The sequence below is a fragment of the Anticarsia gemmatalis genome, chromosome 9, assembly GCF_050436995.1.
Source record: "Anticarsia gemmatalis isolate Benzon Research Colony breed Stoneville strain chromosome 9, ilAntGemm2 primary, whole genome shotgun sequence".
Classification (NCBI taxonomy): domain Eukaryota; kingdom Metazoa; phylum Arthropoda; class Insecta; order Lepidoptera; family Erebidae; genus Anticarsia; species Anticarsia gemmatalis.
Genome location: NC_134753.1, coordinates 6,851,074 through 6,874,659, shown reverse-complemented (window position 1 = coordinate 6,874,659; position 23,586 = coordinate 6,851,074). Strand labels below are relative to the sequence as shown.

Below are 23,586 nucleotides of genomic sequence, written 5' to 3'. Positions count from 1 at the left end.
AAGCACAATCGAATGAGATTTTGTTTTTATAGCTTTGTTAAAAAATGTATTTCTCCTTAATCTATACTAGGGTGGTCCAAAAAAAATTTTTTTTAGTTATCACTTTCGCCACGGGCTTAATTTGTTACACGTATTTGAAATAATAACGTTGCAAAATGTGAACAAGGTAGCTTTAGTGGAAGTGGGTGCTCAAAGCAGTTATACTTTAGATTTTTTTGTGAAAAGTGCAAATTTTTCTTTCACTGTTATAGGTCTTTTTTGGGTATTAAATTAAGCTAATTCAATATATATATGACTGTTTAAGTGTTTAAAACTAAAAAATATATTAAAAAAAAGGGTTTTGTTACATAAAATAGGGACAAAATATGTTCAATAACTCGACAAAACCACGATATTTTTCTTTTGGGTTGTTGAGATGTGGAACCCTTATCAAAGCTCAATCAACATCTTACTCTTCGGCAAGTTTGGCTTCTTTATCACCACTTAATTATTGAACATATAAATTTCATAAATTCTGCGCGCGGTCTTTTTGAAAATGTGGTGGAAATATGGAAAAAATCGGGAATTTCGACAAGACAATTAAACCATTGCATAGAGAAATTTATTAAAAATCTTCATAATTATAGTCATAATCACTGTGCTTTGGTCAGTCATGCTCTCCTCAAATACCACTATTCAAGAGATTCAGTGATGCATGGGAGACTTTTTCGAAAAAGCAGTATGATAGTCTGATTGATAATTCGGGTACGGAAAATTTCGCCCTGAACACACTTGAGACTCTTACCATCGTAAAGGCTGGGGAAAAACAAGTTAGCGATTACTAGAAGGAGTTAATTGAACTCACTATGATCGTTTGAACAAACCACCTTCTAAATTCATTGGCTGGCCCCAGGTCCAATACACCACGCTCGATGGATGTCTAAATTGAGTTATGCTATGAAGATTTTTCTTTTCAGGCATTATTTACACAGACAGTTATTGTACAAATAATTCTTTAAAAGAAAAATCTAACTAATTAAAAGTTAAGAACAGCTAATAGCTCGATTAATTAGTTTTGGTGCTCATAAATACACCAAGACTTGTATAGAAACGCCTTTAAAAACAGATGCACCAAGAAATGACTTGTTACTTTAAAAGAAGTTATAATTGTACGATGCCATTGATTTTGAAATAAGTAAAGCTGCAAGGAAGGTCTTAAAGCGTCACCTGTGGTATTTGCCTGACGAACTTATTATCTTTGCTCTGTTTTCCGACAAGCTTTTTTGTGGCGAGAAAATGGCCACAGTTCATCAAATGAATGCTGATCGTAGTTCTCGTCCAGTACGAGGTGACAGTCGTTAACTGTCATTTGATACACATTATATATTTTTGCGTCGGAAAGTTCGCTAAAAACAGATTTTCTACTAGATTTAAGGACTTTTTCTTGCAATTACCATCTGAGGTTTGGAATGAAAATGCTGATTATCTTTAAAGCAAAAGTTGCATAATTGCTTGTTATTAAAGAGGCTGCGGAAGGGGATGTGAAACTATTTGAAGACTACAATAGCTTGCTCACTAAGGACGAGGAAGAAAAACAATATATTATTACATTTAGTTGAAAAAAAACATGCAACTTGTGTCTACTGAAACTTCTAAAAAGGAGTTAACTAACTCAGTTTTAGATTGATCATAAAAGTTTTTACAATAACATAAATTAGTTTTTGCTTTGTTCATTCGTTTTGTGTGCTTTTTAACTACTTATTACAATAAAAGGTCTTACTTTGATGTACCTGTAGTGAAATTTTTGTACATACCCTTTTTGAATATTTTACTAAAATTTTAATATTTTCATCGCCGTTGAGCATCCACTATTACATAAGATAGAAAGCTGATTTTTTAAATATATAATAAGTATGATTGGTGTAACAAAATGGGAGGGTGGCGAAACTTCTATTTGAAAAAAATTTTTTTCCCCTATATCGGTGGACCACCCTAATCTATACTAATATTATAAAGCTGAAGAATTTGTTTGTTTGAACGAGCTAATCACAGGAACTATTGGTCTGATTGGAAAAATTCTTTCAATGTTTGATAGTGCATTTATCGAGGAAGGCTATAGGCTATATACCATCACGCTACGACCAATAAGAGCAGAGTAGCAATAAAAAATGTTACAAAAACGGGGAAAATTATGACCCATTCTCTCTTATGTAACGCAAGCGATGTTGCGCGGGTCAGCTAGTTAAAAATAAAATGCGTAGTATGCGGTATTCAAATGTATAACTGTATTTACTTGTACAGAGAATTCCTGCGCATGGGCAACCCATTGAATTGCATTGCGCCAGAACCGGGACAAGTATGCAAGCCCGGCGGACCAGTGCCGCTGACTAGGATCAAGACTTTGGTGTCTATGACTACACCAAGAGATTACAGGTACCTACAGAAAACTCACTTATTTGATATAGTTTTTTCTTAATGAATACATGGAACTAAAAAGTTCATATTGTACCGTGAATAATGTCAACTTCTTTTTCAAGGTCTCAAAACTCATGCACGCTTCCACCTTTCGTCGAGTTTGACATGTCGGCCGAAGGTTTTGGCTGCCTTTACTTACCGAGTATTGCTCCGCAGTCCGCCAACCTAAACGCTCTTGGAACTCAAGACAATGCTACGTTAGGAGGCATTGGTTCAGGTACATACTTATCAAATAATAAACGGACGGCAACTTGTAATTTTCACCATGATTCCTCAACAATTTAAGTCCTTAGTCATCAACAACAGTGTGAAGTGGTCGTCATAAAATAAATATATCTTTGAAATTATGCCACTAAGAAGCAATTAAGATTGTACAAAACTATTAAACAGAGATGAAATATAGTAGGATGATAGTTGCTTAGATAATCTTCCGATTGCCTTCTAAATGTAGACAGTATATACTCTAACATATAAAAAAGTTGTTGTTTGAGAACACTGTCTTAATCCTATGAATTGTGTCTAGGTGATCGCGTATTCCCGCCACAAACGGGTCTAACGTATTCAACGTGGATATGTGTGGAGAAGTACTCGGACCCGCGTTCGGACCCGCACTGCGTGCGCCTGCTGACGCTCGTACGCAACATCAACAACAGTCGCGACGAGCACCTCGTGTGTTTGACCATGGTACTGTCAGCCAGGGACAAGGCTATCATTGTCTCTACACAAGAGACGTTGGTGCCACACAGTAAGTTGATATTTTATCTACACTTCTACTACTATTATTCACTTTCTAATATTTCGAGTATTCAAAAAAAACATTATTTTCATGGTTTTTGTCAAGAGTAAGATATATCTTGATAAGGCCAAAACTGTAACACAGTATTCGGTACAATAAGTGCAATATAATAACAAATAATATCAAAACATATCGATACCGTTTTAGATATTCTATATTAATGAGTTTATGGTTACATAGAGCTAATGCAATAAATGAAAATGCTCACTAAATTGACTTTAATCATTAATATTACTGTCAATAAACCAAACCTACATTTAAGCTACGATTTGCATTATATTTCTTTTAAAAACCATTATGTTAGGTTTTATTTTCCAATGCGCGTGTGTTAAGTTCGTAAAGTATGTGTCTATAGATTGTATTTCCCTAGACGTAGGTGAGTGGGAGCCGGAAGGTTCAGGTGAGTGCGGCGCGCGGGTGTGGTGCCCCGACCTGCAGCACGAGGGACAGTGGCACCATCTAGTGCTGGTGCTGAACCGCGCCGTGCTTAAGAATTCGTCATTCTCACTTTATTTAGATGGTATGTCTTATCTCATTTTCTAGTTATTATTATTACACTAACTCACACAGAATGTTATAATGTATTCGAATTTCTTAGTAAGTATACAATTTTTTTTGCATTAAATTCTTAAGCCTTGTATCCACTTGAGCATGCTCAGGCGAATGAGCCGCTCATACATCTGAGCGCGCTCAGAGGAACAAAATGAAAGTTTTGGTCGAACGAGCCTCAACATTGAAAATGCTGTGCTCAGACTGCTCAGTATACGCTCGGCTCCGTCATGCCTTCACGTGTCCGTGTAGCTGCTGCGGCCTTTATAATCATTCACAGTGCCATAAAGAAGAAGAGAAAACTACCAAGGTGGTGGATGAGAGAAATGTATCGTCATCGACGAAACAACTCTGCTAATATGATTCGTGAGTTGACCTTCGAAGGAGATAACGAACCATTTCACAACTTTACAAGAATGTCAAGGATTGATTTTGAACATTTACTTTCATTGATTGGACCGCAAATTAAAAAGAAAGATACATCTGAACCGAGCCTTTTAAACACAAAACCAACCGTCCACACTGAGCGCTGAGCGAATACTGAGCGCCTTTGAGCGCGGACAAAAACCGACAAGGTGCCGGCTCGCCCTGAGCGTGCTCGGACTTGCTCGGGCCGAGCGTGCTCAGGCGTCTCCACTTGAGCAGCTCGGCCAAATGAGCCGCTCATTCGCCTGAGCATGCTCAAGTGGATACAAGGCTTTATACGTCGTCAGTTTTCTGGTGCTAAGAAAGGCTTCTAATATTGTTCCGCAGGCCAGCACATGCACTCGGGCAAGCTGCACTACGTGAGCGCCAACCCGGGTGGCGGCGCGGCCACGCTGTCGGGCGCGTCCAGCGTGTACTGCGTGCTGGGCACGCCGCCGCACTGGCGCCGCTACTCGCGCCTCGTGTGGCGCCAGGGGCCCGCGCTGCTGCTCGAGGATGTACGTATTATGTGCTACACATACTGATACAAACATGAAACTTACTTAACTAAGCCACGCTGTCGGGCGCGTCCAGCGTGTACTGCGTGCTGGGCACGCCGCCGCACTGGCGCCGCTACTCGCGCCTCGTGTGGCGCCAGGGGCCCGCGCTGCTGCTCGAGGATGTACGTATTATGTGCTACACATACTGATACAAACATGAAACTTACTTAACTAAGCCACGCTGTCGGGCGCGTCCAGCGTGTACTGCGTGCTGGGCACGCCGCCGCACTGGCGCCGCTACTCGCGCCTCGTGTGGCGCCAGGGGCCCGCGCTGCTGCTCGAGGATGTACGTATTATGTGCTACACATACTGATACAAACATGAAACTTACTTAACTAAGCCACGCTGTCGGGCGCGTCCAGCGTGTACTGCGTGCTGGGCACGCCGCCGCACTGGCGCCGCTACTCGCGCCTCGTGTGGCGCCAGGGGCCCGCGCTGCTGCTCGAGGATGTAAGGACACACTATATACACCAGCGAGGAACAAACACCAACTAAAAATGATCACCATAAAAAAAAGTCAAGTAAAGATGATCCGCTCTGAATATTCGTGTGAAAACACGCTTAGTTGTAACAGTAAACTATTGGATTTCTATATTCTTTCCTTCCCTATCCTGTCGTATTTATAAGCTCGAAATTTACGATAGGTGTTGTGCATGTAATAAGATATGTTTCTTTATTTTACAGGTATTACCCGCCCAAACAGTGTCAATTATTTATCAACTGGGTCCACACTATGTAGGAACGCTGCAAGCTCCATTACCTCCCGGCCAGTACCAAGAACCTTTGGCCCCTCTGGTTGCCGAAGAAAAAGTTGTGTTCGGTATCAATGCACGCGCTATGTCTCAGCTGACATTAGCTAAAATACGCAAAGTGTACAGCAAGAATGATAACAAAGCGATTGCCAAGATGCTTGGAATGTCATCTCATGAAAATGCCACGCCTATTAGGATATTACATAACTCTGCTGGACATTTGATGGGCCCGGCGCGATGTTTGGGTGGAACTGTCGTTGGATATTTGGGTGTTAGGGTTTTCTGCCCCAAACCTGCTGCCATCATGGTAAGTAGACTGCTAAAAATATCACTACAGTTGTATTTCTATTCGAAACTACATATATGCAATTGAAACATTGGTGACAATTCTGACAAAATTGTTTTACTTACAGATTGATACCGTTGGCGGCTGCTCAGTATTATTAGGATTAATAGCGATGGCTCAAGACGTAGAGTGTTTATACGCGAGCGTGAAAGCGCTCGTATGCGTGGTGCGGTCCAACAAGGCCGCACAGGCGGAGATGGACCGCAGGAAAGGATACCAGACGTTAGCCATGCTGCTGAAGAGAAAGAAACAATTGCTCAATTCACACATATTGCATCTCATTTTTGGTCTAGTCGGAACTGTTGATAGTCAGAAGGAAACCTCCTCTATTCCAAATTTAACAGCATTTCAGGTAAGTTTGTACAACAATAACCATCTTACAAAAGATCTGTGACCTCATCATTCTGATGATTTAAAATTATTCCAGGATTTGATATGCGAGTTAGAAGTTTGGCTCGGTGCACCCGGCGGCTTAATAAAATCTCTATTAGAACATTTATTAGAGCTGGCCACTGAAACTGCTCACAGAACGCACAACTTACGCACAATGAGAGAACTGCAGCTGGTCTCCAAACTGTTGTACATCATCAACGACGTCAAAGTCGTTAGCACAAGGAATGTACTCATACAGTTACTGGCTGGCTTGCTCGGAGGCCAACCGCGCCCGAGTGACTTGCTGTGCTTGGGTCAATTCATGGCATATACTTTACCGCTACCCTCACAGACAGAAAAGGGAATAAATCTAAGAGAAAGTGACAGTGAAAAGGAATGCGAAGGCGAACAAATTATTCTACGAAATAAATGTTTCAATGTTCTACATGGTTTATTGTTCACGCAACGGAATTTAGTGAACACGATCGTGTGTGAGGAAATATCTCGTGTGCTGGGCATGGACTGGTTGCTGAGTTTCATGTTGGAAAATGTTCACCCATCCACCGTATTGTGGGCCTTGAGGATATTAGTAGTACTGTGTTCAGGACAAGGACAACAATCTGCTATAATGCAAAGGTATACTTTGTACAAATAAATACGCTGGTTGTTATTGTTTTAAGTGAGTGGTCATTACTTATTATTTTTATTGGTTTAGGTTTCGTGAGGGTGTTGGCAACGGCGGATGGTTGCGGCACACGGAGATGATAGCTCAGCCACAGCAGACGGGCGTCGTGCTCTCCACCACCGTGCACTCCAACGCACATCTCCATACGTCTCTGTTACACTCACCTGGATTCACGTTACTGGCGTGGTAAGTTGCTACTACTGACATTATGAAATACTTTATGGCCATAGTAACATACTTTTATATTTTAGTCGAGCTAATCAATCGCCAATCGCCATTCGATTTTCAATATTACAAGATCAATAGTGTAGTCTAGAAGTTGGTATAGTAGAATGTACATGAGGTCTGAGCCTTGTTCTTGTGCAGGCTGACGCCGGCGCACCTGCAGATCCCGGAGCTGTACTACCTGCTGTTCGGGCTGGCGCTGGGGCAGCCCATGCGCGTGTCGTGCGGCGAGCGCGTGGTGTCGGTGGAGCGCGTGTGGGGCGCGGCGTGGGGGGCCGCGGCGCCGGCGCGCCAGTCGCCCGCCGCGCTGGCCGCGCGCATCACGCTGTGCCCCGACGCCGTGGGCGTGCTGCTGGCCGCCGCGCGCGCGCTCGTGCACCGCGACCACCCCGACTGGCTCGCCGACCACCCCGTCGCCATCGTGCAGGTATGACTCGTCTGCCACCATAAGAGCCGAATGTATTTGAAGTTTATGCACAATGTCTTACACAATGTTGTCGTTCGCAGGTCCTCTTCTCCTTATACAACACGCTGCCAGACTTCGTCCCCATCATGATGACGGCGGAAGTACTGACAGCTTTAGCGGCAATATTGTTCCCGCCGAATTCGACGGACGATATTCATATGCGTGAGTAACTTAAACATTACACTACCTACATTATTGTATTAAAGACCTCTTGTTATAAATTTTATCATATAACGACTTATGTTCGCCCCTCCAGCGATATGTGAATCGGGTGAAAGCTCCGGCGCATCGACCCCTGGCTCTGAGAAAGATGTTGTAGTCGGGTCTAATACATCGTGCTCTCTGACACAACACCCAGTACGGCAAGGTGTCATGGACTTCCTACGAGTCATTGTGCTCGACTCCCTACCGCTGAACGTTACTGGGAAGACTGCGCCGGTATGTTGTTACTTTATACCCGAAAAAATAACCTCACGCTTCTTCTTACTTCAACTAGCTAAATAACGTGGTATAGACGACGACCAAGACGACAAAAAAAGAGATTACATTTTAGATTCACAAGACATATCTTTGAAGAACGGTACGAGATTTTGTTGTTTCGTTAACTATGTTTAACTTTCAAGTCATCCAAGACACCCAAGCTATTGAATCATTCGATAAATTTTACTTCAAAATATATAAAATATTTAACTACAAAGGTTCTGCTTATAATGCTAATACCCGCTACAGTCGTTAGATTTATATTTCATTTTTAAACTACCTTCACTTACATTTGAGTATCTATGTTGTGTGATTTTTATGTTGTACACACTGTGTTGCATGTTGCAATTTCCGCCAACATTGCGTAGAATATAATATTTAATTAAATAATAAAGGTCTGAGGACTAACGTACTAAGTATTAGCTTGGATATTGGTTTTAGAACGCGGAATGCGCAACTGACTCAGTGCCACCGTCAATGTTTTGTACTCCATGTAGCCCCTGCTCCGCTCCAGGGAGATCCTACTTTTATTGCGTAATTATTGGATATTTTTTACTATCGAACCTTGACATTGACTAATAAAAAGTAATTAACGCTACTAACTAACCGTTTCTGACCTTCGTGTATCGTTTCAGGAAGATGAGTTAACTATCAGAACTTATGTACTAATCTTGTGCAATTACTATGCACGGCTATTATAATAAAGCTCAGTCAAATCCGTACACGTTTTCCTACTTATTCTGATTATAATTATAATCTTATAATATAATCAGAATAAGTAGGAAACGGACGGATTAAGAAAATAATTATTTTCTTTGATCCTTAATTTTTTTGTTGATTGTTGTTTCATAGTAACGGATTTGACTAAGCTTTACTCAAACATGTGTATGTGAATCAGCCTACATGTGCATCTATGTCAGCACGCTTATCAGAACACAATACGTTCACAATGTATTACATAACACTCACGCATTCGCCTACGCATACGATAATAACAATGATATAATATCACTATTTCCTAGTGCATTCGGAAATTACGAAACCTATTTATGATAGACCACTGTCGAATTTTGAGAGCTTCGTACGTATTGTTTGCACTGGTCTATCTGACCATTTTCACCAACACTCGTGGTGGTGTTTTTAACTTACTTTTACATATATTATAATAGTCTAATTCCTTTACTAGGTTATTGACCTGGTGCTGGACGCGTCGCCTCCTAATTCGACTGCTCAACAGCAGATAGAGTACCAAACGGAAGTGTTAACGACACTCATGGAGAATTTACTGAATACGGAGCTCTTCGGAACCGAGTCCAATATTTCGAATGTTTGTTATTTAGCTGCCAGATTAGTGGACAAGCTATGGCAGGGACAGCTTTCACGAGATCCTCATGAGGTACGTAAACTATAACAAAGACTGGATTTGTTGTAACTTTTAAAAAGTAACATAGAATATAAAATAATATTTTTTTCCAGGTGTTTGATTTCATAGTAAAATTGGTGACGCAAGCGAAAAAGAAGTCGTCTGTGATATCGTTGGAAGGATTACATCATTGTTTGAACAGAACAATACTTTTCCTTCTCTCTCGTTCTACTGATTCTATCGCCGATCAAATGTCGGTTCTGGAGGCCTTACATAAACTGACGACCAACAGGTATGACTTATATCATTTTTGAATTATTAAGTAAATTGCTCATGAATTTAGGAAAACCTAATAATGGACTATGTTTTTTCCAGGCTACTTATATTTGGTGCCGGTAACCATGAACTGGAATTTATTGGCTGCCTAACCTATTGCCTACTGCAGTTGAGCTCCAATATGAAAATTGCGCTTGATTCTCACATGCGAACCACTTGGCACGTTAATCCTAGCGGTGATTTAGAGGCCAGGGATGATAGACTTACCACACATCAAGGTAAGAACTGCTTTAAAAGAACAGGATTAATGTATAGAACTGATAATAAGTTTTTGTTAAGTAAGACTGAAGAGTCAATTGCAACAGTCGCTAATTGAAGAAACAATTGGGGCGCTATTAACATGAGCATACTGAGTTTGAGGAAGGGATCATAATGTTCGTTTCTTGCTTCGCAGGACGTAACCTTATGGCGGGCGCGGCTCGGCGCGTGTGGGAGGAGCTGTACGTGTGCAAGAAGCCGGCCATCGAGGAGGTGTTCAAGATCACGCTGCTGGCGCCCGCCGGCAACGCGCGCGCGCCCGACCTGGCCGCCGTGCGCGACCAGCTCAGCGACGCCGCGCACAAGCTGTGGATCAACTACATCGACACCGAGAGGAAGGTGAGGCGTGTTTGTAGTGTTAAGGTCGATATTTGCTATGCGCCGGCTTGTTAGAAATAAAAGTGCGTGTTGACAGTTTGAATGTTTATTGGACACTGAACTCAAGTTAAGAAGTATGGTTTATCGAATGAACGAATGAGTGATACATACTTATAGATACGTTAGCTACTAAACACTATTTTAAACGAACAAGGCGTAACTATTAGATGGTGCTAATTAAGTTTGTATTTATTGAATAAATTCATGCATGATCCTGTTCCATTAAGGTAATAAGTAGGACGGTTTAGAAGCAGATTGGTGTCCTCATGGAAATATTTCAAGAGAACAGAAAGTTTTCTTCAGTTATATAAACTCAAAACAAAAGTATAAACGATAGAAAATAAATTTGTTTTTATTCAGGCTACATACCGAGTACCATGGGAACTACATAACCAGATCCAGTCAAAAATACAGAAAGTAACGGGCGGATTGACTCGGCTCGCATCAAGAACTAAAGTGAAGAAGGAAGACTCTGCCAAGCAAAGGTCAAATCCGCCGCGGGATCATGCTCTCGCGTACATGCAAGATCACGTACAACTTGTTAGGTAAGAAACATAGTTTCAAGATTAACATGTACCGATGAACTTATAATGACTGAGATCATTGCAGGGCCACCACGCTCGAAATAGACACAATGTGTAGTTATGCCCCTCGACCAAAAGATAGCAAAAGCCCTCCTACAACACATCTTCCAGTTTTCGCAGTGTAGTCTTTTTTGTTAACACTTAAATGTCTCAATTCGCAAAAATAACATAAAAATTGGATTCTGTAGCCTCATTTTATGTCATAATGTGATCGGATCTCTGCTATAAAGTAATAAAATACGTAATTTTTACCACGCAGGCAAGCGTGGTGTGCGGTGGTGGCGGGCGCGGCGAACACGCGCGCGCACACGTCGCGCTACGTGCAGGCGGAGTGGGCGGGCGCGTGGCGCGAGCTCACGCGCGAGCGAGCGCTGTGGGGCCCGCCGCGGGCCAGCGCGCTCGACAAGTGGGCGCTCGACAGCACCGAGGGACCCTCGCGCATGAGGAAGATGCTGCGCCGGAACCATCTCTTCTACCTGCACTACCCGTACCGGCCGGATCTAGATGACCCTGATAATGTAAGTTGAGCTCGTTTATTAGTCTCTTTAAAAAAGTAACTTTAGAAAACAAAGAGAATGCTCGTTTATTATCGTTATTGGCTCCTAAAACGGGTTATTAACTATAATTTATTTATCTTGTTAGAACAAATTATGTTTTGTATCAATCTTGTAAAACTTTTTATAGAAACAACTGAAGTACAAGGTGGCTCAAAGCATAGACAGCAAGGAGTACTACAGAGTGTATCAACAATGGCGAACAGGCAACCTAGGTGAAACGGAAGGCGTCGAGTCTTCTGACCTGCCTGAAACATCTGAAGAACCTGCTAGGTAAAACACAATTTATCTTCTTTATAATACAAAAGTAAAAAGTAAGTTTTTAAACCTTTTCCAGTCCCTAAAAATGTAGTCCGAGTATAAGTGACTTGTGTCTCCAAGAACTGAAAAAATATGTAGCCAATAAAATGAAGCATACATTTTGACGAAACAATTTGTTACAGCAATCGAGAGACATCTCTGGACGTAGCTAATGGTGAAGGTTCGCCCTCAGACCTTGTCAGCAGTGGAGTTGTCAGCCGAGGTACTAACAACCAGTCTGGCGAAGGTACGTATTATATACGAAGCCCATATGCAATTACATGATTTTTTATGCAACTTTATGATGAAATTGATAAATTGTATTGCCCGTTTAGCCAACGAAGATGGTCCCGACAATGAGGATGAAGATGAACAACCTACTCCGCCACCTGATAATCAAACATTATTGAGGTTGCTAGAACATCACGAAAAGGTAAATATTTGAATGCAAACATATTAACAATCCATGTAGACCCAAACTTTTGAATGATAGCGTTGTTTAATGTAAACGTACACGTATACATAAGTATATCTTTCTGTAATCCTAAAAATCTAATTTATAAATATCATTAGGTATTTTTCTTTTATTAGAAAAAAAAACTCTCCTTTTTCAGTAGATGTTGTCTGCAACTCAATTTATTTCCTTGTTCCAGATTTCCCACATGTTTCGTTGCGCAAGAATACAAGGTTTGGATACAACTGAAGGTCTGTTATTATTCGGTCGCGAGCATTGCTACGTCATTGACGGCTTTACTTTGCTGAAGAATAGGGAGATACGAGACCTGGACAGTTGTCCCGATGATTATGAACCTATTCTACCTAGTCAAGGCATACAGAGAAGCAATCAAAGGCAATGCTCTAAGTTCCTGTATGAAGACATTCGGTATGTATCCGTTACTTTTTAATATATTAACCCTCTTATTCATAAAAATATATGAAGTTATGAAAGCAATATGAAGAGATTTGTTTCTTTCACTCCTTAGCGAAATGAAAAAGAGAAAACATATTATAGTAGTTTTTTAAATAAAAAATGTTTATAGTGTTATATATAAGAGGGTAAGTGTTTTGTCTTGATGAATTCGTGTTGATGTTTGTTGTTTGTTTCAGGGAAGTTCATAAAAGGAGATACTTGCTACAACCGATAGCATTGGAAGTCTTCTCAAGTGACGGTAGAAACTACTTACTCGCTTTTCCCAGAAAAGTGCGAAATAAGGTAAACCTTATTGATTAGCAACCGACAGCGAATGATCAATCCTTAATCTTTCGCCAATTTTATGTGACATACTGGCAATATAATTTCAAAAAATCAAAAACTTTCGTATATTTTCTTTAACAAATACAGCTATTTTGGCCCTTTTTAAGAGCGTGCGTAAATTATTTAAATATTTGTTTGCAGGTGTACAGTAGGTTCACGGCTCTAGCGACGGGAATGGCGGATAGCGCGGCGGGCTCCGTGGCGGGACAGAAGCGCGGCGTGGCCGTCGAACAACCAGGAGGGTTGCTCGCCACACTCATTGGCGATACGTCGGTTACTCAGCGGTGGCTGGTAAGTTATATTTATCTGCCCTTATAAGAAATAAATAATCAGTTCCCATTGTGTCAAAATCTCATTAGTCTAAGAAAAAAAAAAAGTATGTTTAAAAAAGACAGCACAGGAACCAAGCATTGTTGTTTAAACATTACACAACCTGATTTACAATGTTTGTCAATTACACAAATAATAATATGAACCATTGGATCTCTTGGTACTAATCGCCTACTCAACTACCCTGGATTTTCAAATCTAATTCAATATTTTTCTTAGGTTTTAAACAATCGTGTATCTTGTTCCAGAGGGGTGAAATCTCAAACTTCCAATACTTGATGCACCTGAACACACTGGCGGGTCGGTCGTACAACGATCTGATGCAGTATCCAGTGTTTCCCTGGATCTTAGCCGATTACGACTCTCCTGACTTAGATCTCAACGACCCGGCTACCTTCCGCGATTTGACCAAGCCTATGGGCGCACAGAGCCCAGATAGATTGGATCAATTTAGGAAAAGATATAAGGTAAGAAGCTCCTTTGATTCCTTTAACTATTACAGACTTTAAGACCTTTTACAAATTAAGCCACATAAAACAAGTTCAAATTTAGTTATGCATGACTATTTCAAACACTTGTTAAAAGTATAAGAAATCATGGATTTATCGTTGAATGGAATCGTCATACAATTAGTGTGATACTCAAAAACCAAGGTATAACAAAATACGTATCTTTTTATAATAACAATATTGTTTTATATCACAGGAATGGGACGACCCTCACGGTGAAACGCCTCCATATCACTACGGAACGCATTACTCGTCAGCTATGATTGTATGCTCGTATCTAGTCAGGATGGAACCTTTTACACAACACTTCCTTAAACTTCAGGGAGGGCACTTTGACCTGGCTGACAGGTAACATAGCCCATCCATTATTAATACACAAGTAAATACCATATGAGATTGCTTTTCTTCATGGTTCGTTTGTTTCCAGAATGTTCCATTCAATAAAAGAGGCGTGGAACTCAGCGTCTCGTCACAACATGGCCGACGTTAAAGAACTGATACCGGAGTTTTTCTACCTTCCAGAGTTCTTAATCAATTCCAACAACTTCGATTTAGGTAAGAATCCAGAAGATTTTAACTTAAATACAAAACTTTACTTGCCGGGTGAAATGTTGATATCTTTTTAAAGAACTACGACGCTGGCTGTTTGATATTAAGATTTACTTGAACGAAATAGCCCTTATAAAAAAACGCTGAATCAATATATCAAATTAAATTCATTAAAACAACAAATGATGCTCTTATAACATTTTTTTAAGACGATTCTGTCAAACGTTGATTTGTTTTGACTACTCTTAAAAAAATATTACATTCCACAGGTTGCAAGCAATCAGGCGTAGCTCTCGGCGACGTGGTCTTACCGCCATGGGCTCGAGGCGACCCGCGAGAGTTCATCCGCATGCACCGCGCGGCGCTGGAGTCTGACTACGTATCTCACCGGCTACATCATTGGATAGACCTGGTGTTCGGCTACAAGCAGCAAGGACAACCCGCCGTTGACTCCTGCAATGTGTTCCATCATCTCTTCTACGAAGGAAACGTCGATATTTACAAGTATGTGAACTGTATTCTTTACATGTTGTTATTAACAATGTGCCTGATTCTTTTGGGTGTACGTTTAGTACGTGTGAGATCATGTACGTACACTCTTGACGTCAAATGCTTAAGTAAGAGAATACACGATAATTCACTTTTCGATAAAAGATTAAAATAAATTATGTATTAAACAAGCTGACCCGGCAAACATTGTATTGCCATATATATTTTTTTTTATTATGGCAGTCTTACTCATATGCTCACAAAATTTCATGAGAATCGGTCAAGCCGTTTCGGATATGGCATCGAAAACTGTGACGCGAGAATTTTATATATTAGATAAAAATGTGCCTTAATTTTATGTGTCAATAAATCTTAATTCTATTCTTTCAGTATTGACGACCCTCTAAAGAAAAACGCAACTATCGGCTTCATCAATAACTTTGGTCAGATACCAAAGCAGTTGTTCAAGAAAGCTCATCCGAGCAAGAAAATGTCTCAACGCAGTTCGACCATACTCGACCCTAACAATATCATACCATCGCAAGGAATAACTCCGCCGGAGAAATTGTTCTTCCATAATCTTGAGAATTTGAGGCCTTCCTTGCAACCAGTAAAAGGTAAATTTACATATTGATTTTTACTCCTTTATTTTCTGCTTTATAGCTTTATTATAACGTAACTTTATAATTTGATGTTATTTTGAGAACGTTTGCTAACGTTGTACAATTTCTTTTGCAGAAGTCAAAGGTCCAGTAGGCCAAATACTGTACACAGACAAAGCAATATTAGCAGTAGAGCAGAACAAAGTATTAATGCCGCCTTCATACAACAAGTACGTAGCGTGGGGCTTCGCAGATCACTCGCTACGTATCGGCAACTATGACAATGATAAGGCGTTATTCGTGTGTGAGACCGTGGCGCAAGCGTGCGGGGAGATTGTGACTTGTGTGTGCCCATCGGATAAGACTATCGTTACAGCTGGTACTAGTACGGTAAGAATATCAAAGTATATATGTTACTGTAAAAGCCCGAACGATGGTAAATCCTAAGATTTTCCGGTATAACCTAAGATTTACCAATTCGCAGTGGTAAAAGTCCGAACAATTCTTTTAATTCGAACTTTTACCTATACTCACTTGATGATGTCGAGATGTCGCCGGAGCCCCGCTTCGCGGGGCTCCTCCTTCTGGGTGGTTAAAAAAAAAAAACCACGAAGGCTAAGGTGGGAGCTTCGCTTCGCTCGCTCCCACCTTAGCCTTCTAACCTAACCTACCCATGTCGCTTTGCCTAAAACTCCTTCTTTATAACTATGTCACAGTATATAATTATACCGTGAAATAGTTAAAAACATAGTTATGAAGGAGGATTTTTTTATATATCGTAACATAGTTTTTAAACTCTGGCTTGTTCGGACTTTTACCATAGAGAGTTGGTAAATCTTAGATTTTACCGGAAAATCTTAGGATTTACCACAGGTCGGGCTTTTACAGTAACATATACACTTTTTCCTTAGCCTTATTGCATTATACAATTAATTCGAATATCTGTATCTGAGGTCAACTTCCGATTACTTACATTATGATAAATGTCAGTTCTCAACATTGTGGTGTGACTTACTGTTTGGCTTCCAATACTCTACGCAAACTCCCTTATTGATTTATTAATTGAGTGTCGTGTGCGGCGCAGGTGGTGACGGTGTGGCAGTACTGGGCGCGGCGGCGGCGCCTGGCCGTGAAGACGTGCCTGTACGGGCACTCGGAGGCCGTGACGTGCCTGGCCGCCAGCGCCGCCTACAACCTGGTGGTGAGCGGCGCGCGCGACGGACAGGCCATCGTGTGGGACGTGGAGCGCGGCGCCTTCGTGCGCCAGCTGGCCCCGCCCGGCCGCGCGCCGCCGCCGCCCCTGGCCGCGCTCGCCATCGACGACCTCACCGTCAGTACACTCAGTACCCGCTACCTTATCACTACTCACTACAACCTATTACACAGCCAAATCGCTAAATGCAAATCTACTTGGCTACTCTACATAAAAATTTTTGAGCTATTACAATTTGTCTACACACAATTAGATTACCAAGCTTCTTCACTCGGAGGTTTTACAAGATTTCTCCAATATTGAACATTTTGTTTATATTTATTTTTACTTTATATAAGCTATGTACGGTATTATTCAGACTCAAAACTTACTCTTATTATAATCGCAGGGCGACATAGCAACATGTAGCGGCAGCTGGCTGTACGCGTGGTCGATCAACGGCGAGCTCCTCGGCGCGGTGGACACTATCGGCGGCCGCGAGCGAACACAACAAGTACTGTGCGTCGCCTTCAGTCAGACGCGCGAGTGGGACCCGCTCAATGTCATCATTACTGGCTCCACTGATGGAGTCGTGCGGGTGAGTAAACAACTCCCAACAATTAAATATTCGATACTCATCTTTCGACTCAAATGAATTTGTTTTCAAACCAGTAGTTATCTCAACATATTTATAAGTTCATCTAACACTCTCGTTTGTATCCGCAAGATAGTAAGTTGACTTACGTATACGAACGCATACGTATCCGTTTAAGTTAGACAGGGATGTAGGTAATCTATACTAATATTATAAAGCTGAAGAGTTTGTTTGTTTGTTTGTTTTTTTGAACGCGCTAATCTCAGAAACTACTGGTTCGATTTAAAAAAAGTCTTTCAGTGTTAGTTAGCCCATTTACCGAGGAAGGCTATAGGCTATATATCATCACGCTACGAGCAATAGGAGCAGAGTACCAGTGAAAAATGTTACAAAAGCGGGGAAAATTATGATTCTCTTATGTGACGCAAGCGAAGTTGCGCGGGTCAGCTAGTTGTGAGATAAAATAATTCGTCATGTCTCCGGAGCTTATATATTTAAGTTTTCTTATTAAGGATTTCATTAACATATAAACCTTAACATTTTAGATGTGGTCAATAGATTACGTAGCTGAAACAGCAGAGGAACAAATAGAAAGTATAGAGGGAGGCAGCGTGGATCCACCATCTGGTTCCGTAGACCTAGACAAAGAGAAAACTGACCACAAGCTATCGGTACAAGATAGTGAAGAGACCAAATCTGAGAACGAAGTGAAATCGGAGAGCGAAACTAAGACTGATGAATTGGAACCGAGGGATAGAGAAGCCGCTATCAAACGAGTTGAGGAACTGGTCAAACAGATGAGTCTGTCGCAGGAAAATGAAGGTTGGTACTCGGTTTTATATACAATGTAATTTTTAAACTACTCTCATTGTCGAAACAACTGCAAAAAAGTGTGCCTATAGTCTGTACCTATTCCATATTAATATAAATATAATAGGTACAGTTGCCTACCAGTCAAATCATATACTCTTTATGAAATGTCAAAAACACATGTTAGTATAGAAAGACGACGTAGTGACGTCACTATACACATATTTTCGTTAGTATCAAATGAGTGTCTACTAAAATGTTTTAGTCTGTTACAGGGGCCGAAACAGGTCAGTAAAGTCAGTAAAAGTCAGTATTTTTGGACTTGGTCAGTAAAAGTCAGTATTTTCGAAAATCGGTCAGTATTGTCAGTATTTTTTCAAATCAATTTATATTTTTGGTTTTCCTCTGCTGTTGGTCAATCTTACATTCTCGATTTGTCCCGTGATGGTATCTGAGGGCTGCTTTGGATACTCTGTGTATGTGGATGATCTACGTACACATATATTGAAGCATCACATGACCTCAAAAAATAGCATCTTTTTGAAATCAATATTTTTGGAGTGAAAACTTGTTTAGCGGCGTTACGCACTTTTATGGAATGGGTAAAAGCTTCTCAACTTGCAAAAAATTCTTAAGACCTCATCGTAAATTCCTTAGACCTGATTGAAAATTCGTAAGACCTCAACGAAAATTCGTAAGACCTCAACGAAAATTCGTAAAGGCGGGTACAGACTGCTGCAACGCAACATGCAATGCAACACGAAACGAGCATTGCATCAGTGTAGACGCGGGGCGCGCACAACGTGCGCACGAACCGCGCATGTACCTACTCACATCTGTTTCCGAGATGCGCGCGAACGGATCGCTCAGTCTGCAAAAGAACAGGCATTGTTCTCATTGTCTTGTTCCATGTTCGCGCGCGTCTAGCCGTACACACCACACAACCTGTCCACACTGACGCTCCGCGCATACCGCGCGCCTCTTTGTGTTCGGGGAAAAAACCGACAAATTTCGGGTCGCTACGCGCAAGAGTTGCAACAATCTGTTCGTGCGCGTAGTAGACGCGGTTCGTGCGCGCAAGGCGTCTACACTATGGGAATTCTGTTACTTTACATGATACATTGCAGCAATGTGGACGTCAAATTCTTGCATTGCATGTTGCATTACATGTTACATTGCACCAATGTGTACCCGGCTTAGGACCTCAACGAAAATTCGTAAGACGGGAAGTTTTTTAGAGTTTTTGGTATTTATTGGAGTTTAATAGAGTTTATTAGAATTTTTGGAGTTAATTGGCGTTTTTAGGGTTTATTTGAGTTTTTTGGAGTCTATTGGACATTTAACACAATAAAAAGGCGGTGCTGGTTGTCTATGGGGATGGTGGAGGCCAATAACTGAAAATAAGCGTTATATTTCACACCATTCACCCAAAAAACGGTTTGGAAATGGTCAGTATTTGGTCAGTATTTTTGAATTTTTGGTCAGTAAAATCAGTATTTTCGATCAGTGAACTTGTTTCGGCCCCTGCTGTTATAATTACAATTTCAACACTATTTACGAAAAAAGCTACATAGTCTGAGCATTTTAGATGAACACGAACGAGTACGAGTTTAATAATTTTTCGTTAACCCAGTCAACTACCCAATTGATACTTGCTGCAATGACAGTGACTTAAGAAATTGCCCCGTTTCCTTGAAATGTATAATTATTTTTTCTTCTAGGTGGAAATCTCACGAAATCCGGCTCAGAGAGCTCTCTATCGGACGCATGTGAAACAACTAGCGCCAAAGAGTCCGCACGGAGACATGACGAGAAAGACACTTGCAGTGATAACGAAGAATCTCAGCAATACGCCGAACAGAAGGAGGACCACATCGACTCCTGTGACGAGGCTAAACAGGAGTATGACAATGAAAAAGACTTGGAGTTAGAGAAGGAAGAGAGGCGATGCAAGCTGCAGAAGCAAGGAAACGTCGTGTTACGGAGAAAGTCTAAAGGAAATCCTTTGTATCGTAAAAGTAAGTTTATAATTATATAGTTCTCGTTCGAAGTCTCTACTTAGCGCGAGTGCTTGTAACTTTTCATATTGATCTATGGCTCACACTCTGTGTGCATGACACGTTTCTTGTGTCTCGAACCAGTATATCTATTTTTTGATTTTGTATAAATATTGTATCTGTTATTCCAGGTGGCGGCAGTATTGGCGACTCGAGTGAGTCATGTTCTCTAGAAGCAGGCGGTGGGGCTGGCGCGGGCGGGACTACCGAGTCGGGCACGGACAGCGCGCTGCGGCCGAGCAAGTCCGACACCAGCCTGTCCGACTCGTTCGTGCTCGTGTCCGCGCCCGCCTCGCCCGCGCCCACGCACCGCGCGCGCATCATACCGCCCACCACTGATACAGGTCTGTTGATATTGTCTGAACAATAAATGCCTGCAGTTTTTGTATGATAAACAACTCTATTGTTACATGTCTACTCACACACACATTTTGCCTATGTATCAGACATAGGCAAAATGTATACGAAACACATTTTGCCTATGTATCAGACATAGGCAAAATGTGTTTCGTGTAATGATTAAGGTATTAGGGCAACTTAACAATTTTAGCTTGTACTAGGTCCATTATTTATTATTTACTAAATATAAAGCTCGTGTTCATAATAATATTATGATCGTTATTAAAATTAATACTAATAATTGTTTCAGAATTATCAGTAAAATGGATCAGGCGGCTGGTTCTTCGCGGTAAACTGACGATGCATACGGCGTACGAGAGGAGAGACAATGCTTGTCCCGCGTCCGTGACCGCCGTCGCAGCCGCGCGGAGCGGGCGGGGCCTCGCTGTCGGTGACGCACGAGGACGTGTAAGTGTTTCTTACCGTTTTTGACTATCATAAAAAGTGATTCGGTGGTTTTATTTGGTGTCTGTTTTCGTTTGTCACAGATTTTCCGCTGGTCGGCTCCCGACATGTCCAGTTCATCGGGCGCTAAGGGCGGCCCCGCCGACCATTGGATACGAGACGATACCGCTCCTTATTGTACTCAGTGTCAGGTTGGTAAACTTCACTTTTCACTGTGGAATGATTTGTTGATAGCAGACACATATTGACATGCTCTAGTGTAAACTGGTATATTCGTAACTTACGGTCGAGCCTTTATAGTCACACGTAAGAATGCTCTAATCGCATGCTTAGTGTGGGTCGCGGTGCGGACGCAGGCATTCAATCATTGTGTGCGTGTGCAGGTGCGGTTCACGGCGCTGGAGCGGCGCCACCACTGCCGCGAGTGCGGCGCCGTGTTCTGCGGCCGCTGCTCGCGCTACGAGGCGCCCGTGCGCCGCCTGCGCGCGCTGCGCCCCGTGCGCGTGTGCCAGCGCTGCCACGACAACATCACGCGCCGCGACTAGCGCCCGCCGCCCGCGCCACTCGCGCGGCACCCGCACCTGGCGCAGCTCGCCGACATGTTCTCCTTCTAGATCCGACACACGTCACGTACCCCTCCTACGTGAAACGAAACACGGTCTAAACCTCCCTTTAATATCTCATCACCTGTCGCTGATAGACCAAATGCCGTCGTCCAATGTTCTCGCATAGCGGACGAGTACCGTGTTTTGTGTCATGTAGTCGGTTTGTGATTTAATGATCGTATCGTGGGTACCTAATTTTCGGCGGTTACGTCGCGGCGAAAGAACTTCATACCTGATGTTCAGAAAATGGGCAACCTGGAACTCTGAAATGTGAAAGATATCACTGAATCCCGTTGAAAAATTAAGCCTAAAATTACTGATATCGTGTTAAAACGGATGTCTGCCAATTATTATGTCAAGTAGGCCTTTGTGCTCTGACATACAAAATATTATAAAACTAACACGGTTAATGCAGCTATATTTGTTATATTCTCTAAAATTAAATACCAAATCGTCGTCTCCGTTGCTTGTATCTACCGCCAAAATTTTATTCTGTTAGACGTAAGTCTGCTTTTATTTATTTATTTATTTAAAATATTTGATATTAAGAAGCTATATTTTATACATGCATGATTTACGGTGCTGCTTATTTATTTAATAAAAAACAGTATTAATACGATTAGACAGTTGTACAATCCTTGTTTTTTAATATTATTTAAGATAGATCTCAAATCACTCGAAGTTATTAATATATTTGCTAAGATATTTTATAGATTATAATATTGAGTTGATCGTATTTGTTTTAATTTAAAATCGAATTAAATGTTTAAAGTCAAATTAGAAGGTATTTTTTTTAAAATTGTGATATAATATTTAGTTTGATATGGATAAAATTAGCGACATGGATGTATAAAATTCATTCCAGTTTCCAGTATTGCGGAGGAATTACATATTGTGAATATAAATTAGTGCTAGTCATATTTTTGTACCTATATTTTTATTTTTTATCCATGAATGTTATTCTTCCTCGCATTAAAGCGTAGATGTCATAGAACAACACAATAACGATGTCTATTATTATCATATATTCATTAAAGTTATGTATGTATGTAGGTGTAGCCCCCGGCTTGTGCATTTATATACAACATTCCTAGTCGCAACTACGTACAAGTTTACGTAATAAATAGCTTATGTTAAATTATACATATATGTAATCTAAATTATCGTTAATTGTCTATTGTACTGAAGCCATTTTGGCAAAAAACATCTATAATGTATGCAACTAGAATCTGTTGTGTTACATGAACAGGGTACAATTGACATTATGTTATCTCGTTCAACATGTATGTGTGCATAACCCACTATTTATCAAAACTTGCTTAGTTCAATTTCCCGCTTAGCAACAAGAATATATGTCCATAAATAGATGTTTTAGGGTTTAAAAATTGTATTTTCATGAACTAAATACAAGCGTACATCTTGAAAAATCTTGCCCAAATAAATAAATATTGTATAAAATATGCATTCGCAATTTTCTATATTTATAAATTCAAAATGACATTACGAAAGAATATCTGAATTAAATGAAAAAGATTATTATAAAGTTTGAAATAATGTAATCTTGCTTTGAATTATGTAAGTAACGTAATTTATTGGATCGTTTAGTGTCTGTAGCAAAGTTAACTATAATTAGTAATGTAAGTGGATGTTTCTTAGTCACCTGACCTGTAATGTATAGAAGAATAATTTACAGACAATATTATACGTTGTTTAGGTAGTACGTAGGCACTGAAGTTTATGCCGTTGACTAATGTATTCATGTACCCTATAAATGAATAAAGTGGTGCAGCAAACCAATTTATCTGTTTTACTTATACCATTCTGTTTATTTGAGATAATCTGAATATCTTATTTTAAATATATTAGATATAGAATTTATACTTTTATATACGATATGAGTTAGTGTACATTAAAAAATATAGGAAT

General features: G+C 40.8%; 1 protein-coding gene across 1 annotated transcript in view; it reads left to right on the top strand.

The window, feature by feature from the left end:
- bchs (WD repeat and FYVE domain containing 3 bchs) overlaps positions 1-23,457 on the top strand; it is a 31,359-nt gene extending 7,902 nt beyond the window's left edge. Inside the window, exons 16-53 of the mRNA XM_076117909.1 lie at positions 2,281-2,412; positions 2,517-2,671; positions 2,978-3,199; positions 3,621-3,770; positions 4,553-4,722; positions 5,449-5,823; positions 5,930-6,214; positions 6,290-6,870; positions 6,950-7,105; positions 7,286-7,571; positions 7,652-7,772; positions 7,867-8,048; positions 9,277-9,486; positions 9,567-9,745; positions 9,829-10,007; positions 10,184-10,386; positions 10,786-10,970; positions 11,269-11,527; positions 11,694-11,836; positions 12,007-12,110; positions 12,199-12,296; positions 12,517-12,746; positions 12,971-13,076; positions 13,260-13,409; positions 13,697-13,915; positions 14,154-14,305; positions 14,385-14,512; positions 14,776-15,010; positions 15,386-15,612; positions 15,734-15,987; positions 16,682-16,927; positions 17,199-17,387; positions 17,930-18,206; positions 19,916-20,212; positions 20,383-20,595; positions 20,901-21,058; positions 21,139-21,246; positions 21,439-23,457. Coding sequence (XP_075974024.1) covers positions 2,281-2,412; positions 2,517-2,671; positions 2,978-3,199; positions 3,621-3,770; positions 4,553-4,722; positions 5,449-5,823; positions 5,930-6,214; positions 6,290-6,870; positions 6,950-7,105; positions 7,286-7,571; positions 7,652-7,772; positions 7,867-8,048; positions 9,277-9,486; positions 9,567-9,745; positions 9,829-10,007; positions 10,184-10,386; positions 10,786-10,970; positions 11,269-11,527; positions 11,694-11,836; positions 12,007-12,110; positions 12,199-12,296; positions 12,517-12,746; positions 12,971-13,076; positions 13,260-13,409; positions 13,697-13,915; positions 14,154-14,305; positions 14,385-14,512; positions 14,776-15,010; positions 15,386-15,612; positions 15,734-15,987; positions 16,682-16,927; positions 17,199-17,387; positions 17,930-18,206; positions 19,916-20,212; positions 20,383-20,595; positions 20,901-21,058; positions 21,139-21,246; positions 21,439-21,600 — 7,726 coding nt within the window. The 3' untranslated portion in view covers positions 21,601-23,457. The remainder of the gene's footprint in view (positions 1-2,280; positions 2,413-2,516; positions 2,672-2,977; positions 3,200-3,620; positions 3,771-4,552; positions 4,723-5,448; positions 5,824-5,929; positions 6,215-6,289; positions 6,871-6,949; positions 7,106-7,285; positions 7,572-7,651; positions 7,773-7,866; positions 8,049-9,276; positions 9,487-9,566; positions 9,746-9,828; positions 10,008-10,183; positions 10,387-10,785; positions 10,971-11,268; positions 11,528-11,693; positions 11,837-12,006; positions 12,111-12,198; positions 12,297-12,516; positions 12,747-12,970; positions 13,077-13,259; positions 13,410-13,696; positions 13,916-14,153; positions 14,306-14,384; positions 14,513-14,775; positions 15,011-15,385; positions 15,613-15,733; positions 15,988-16,681; positions 16,928-17,198; positions 17,388-17,929; positions 18,207-19,915; positions 20,213-20,382; positions 20,596-20,900; positions 21,059-21,138; positions 21,247-21,438) is intronic.
- Positions 23,458-23,586: the final 129 nt, after the last annotated feature.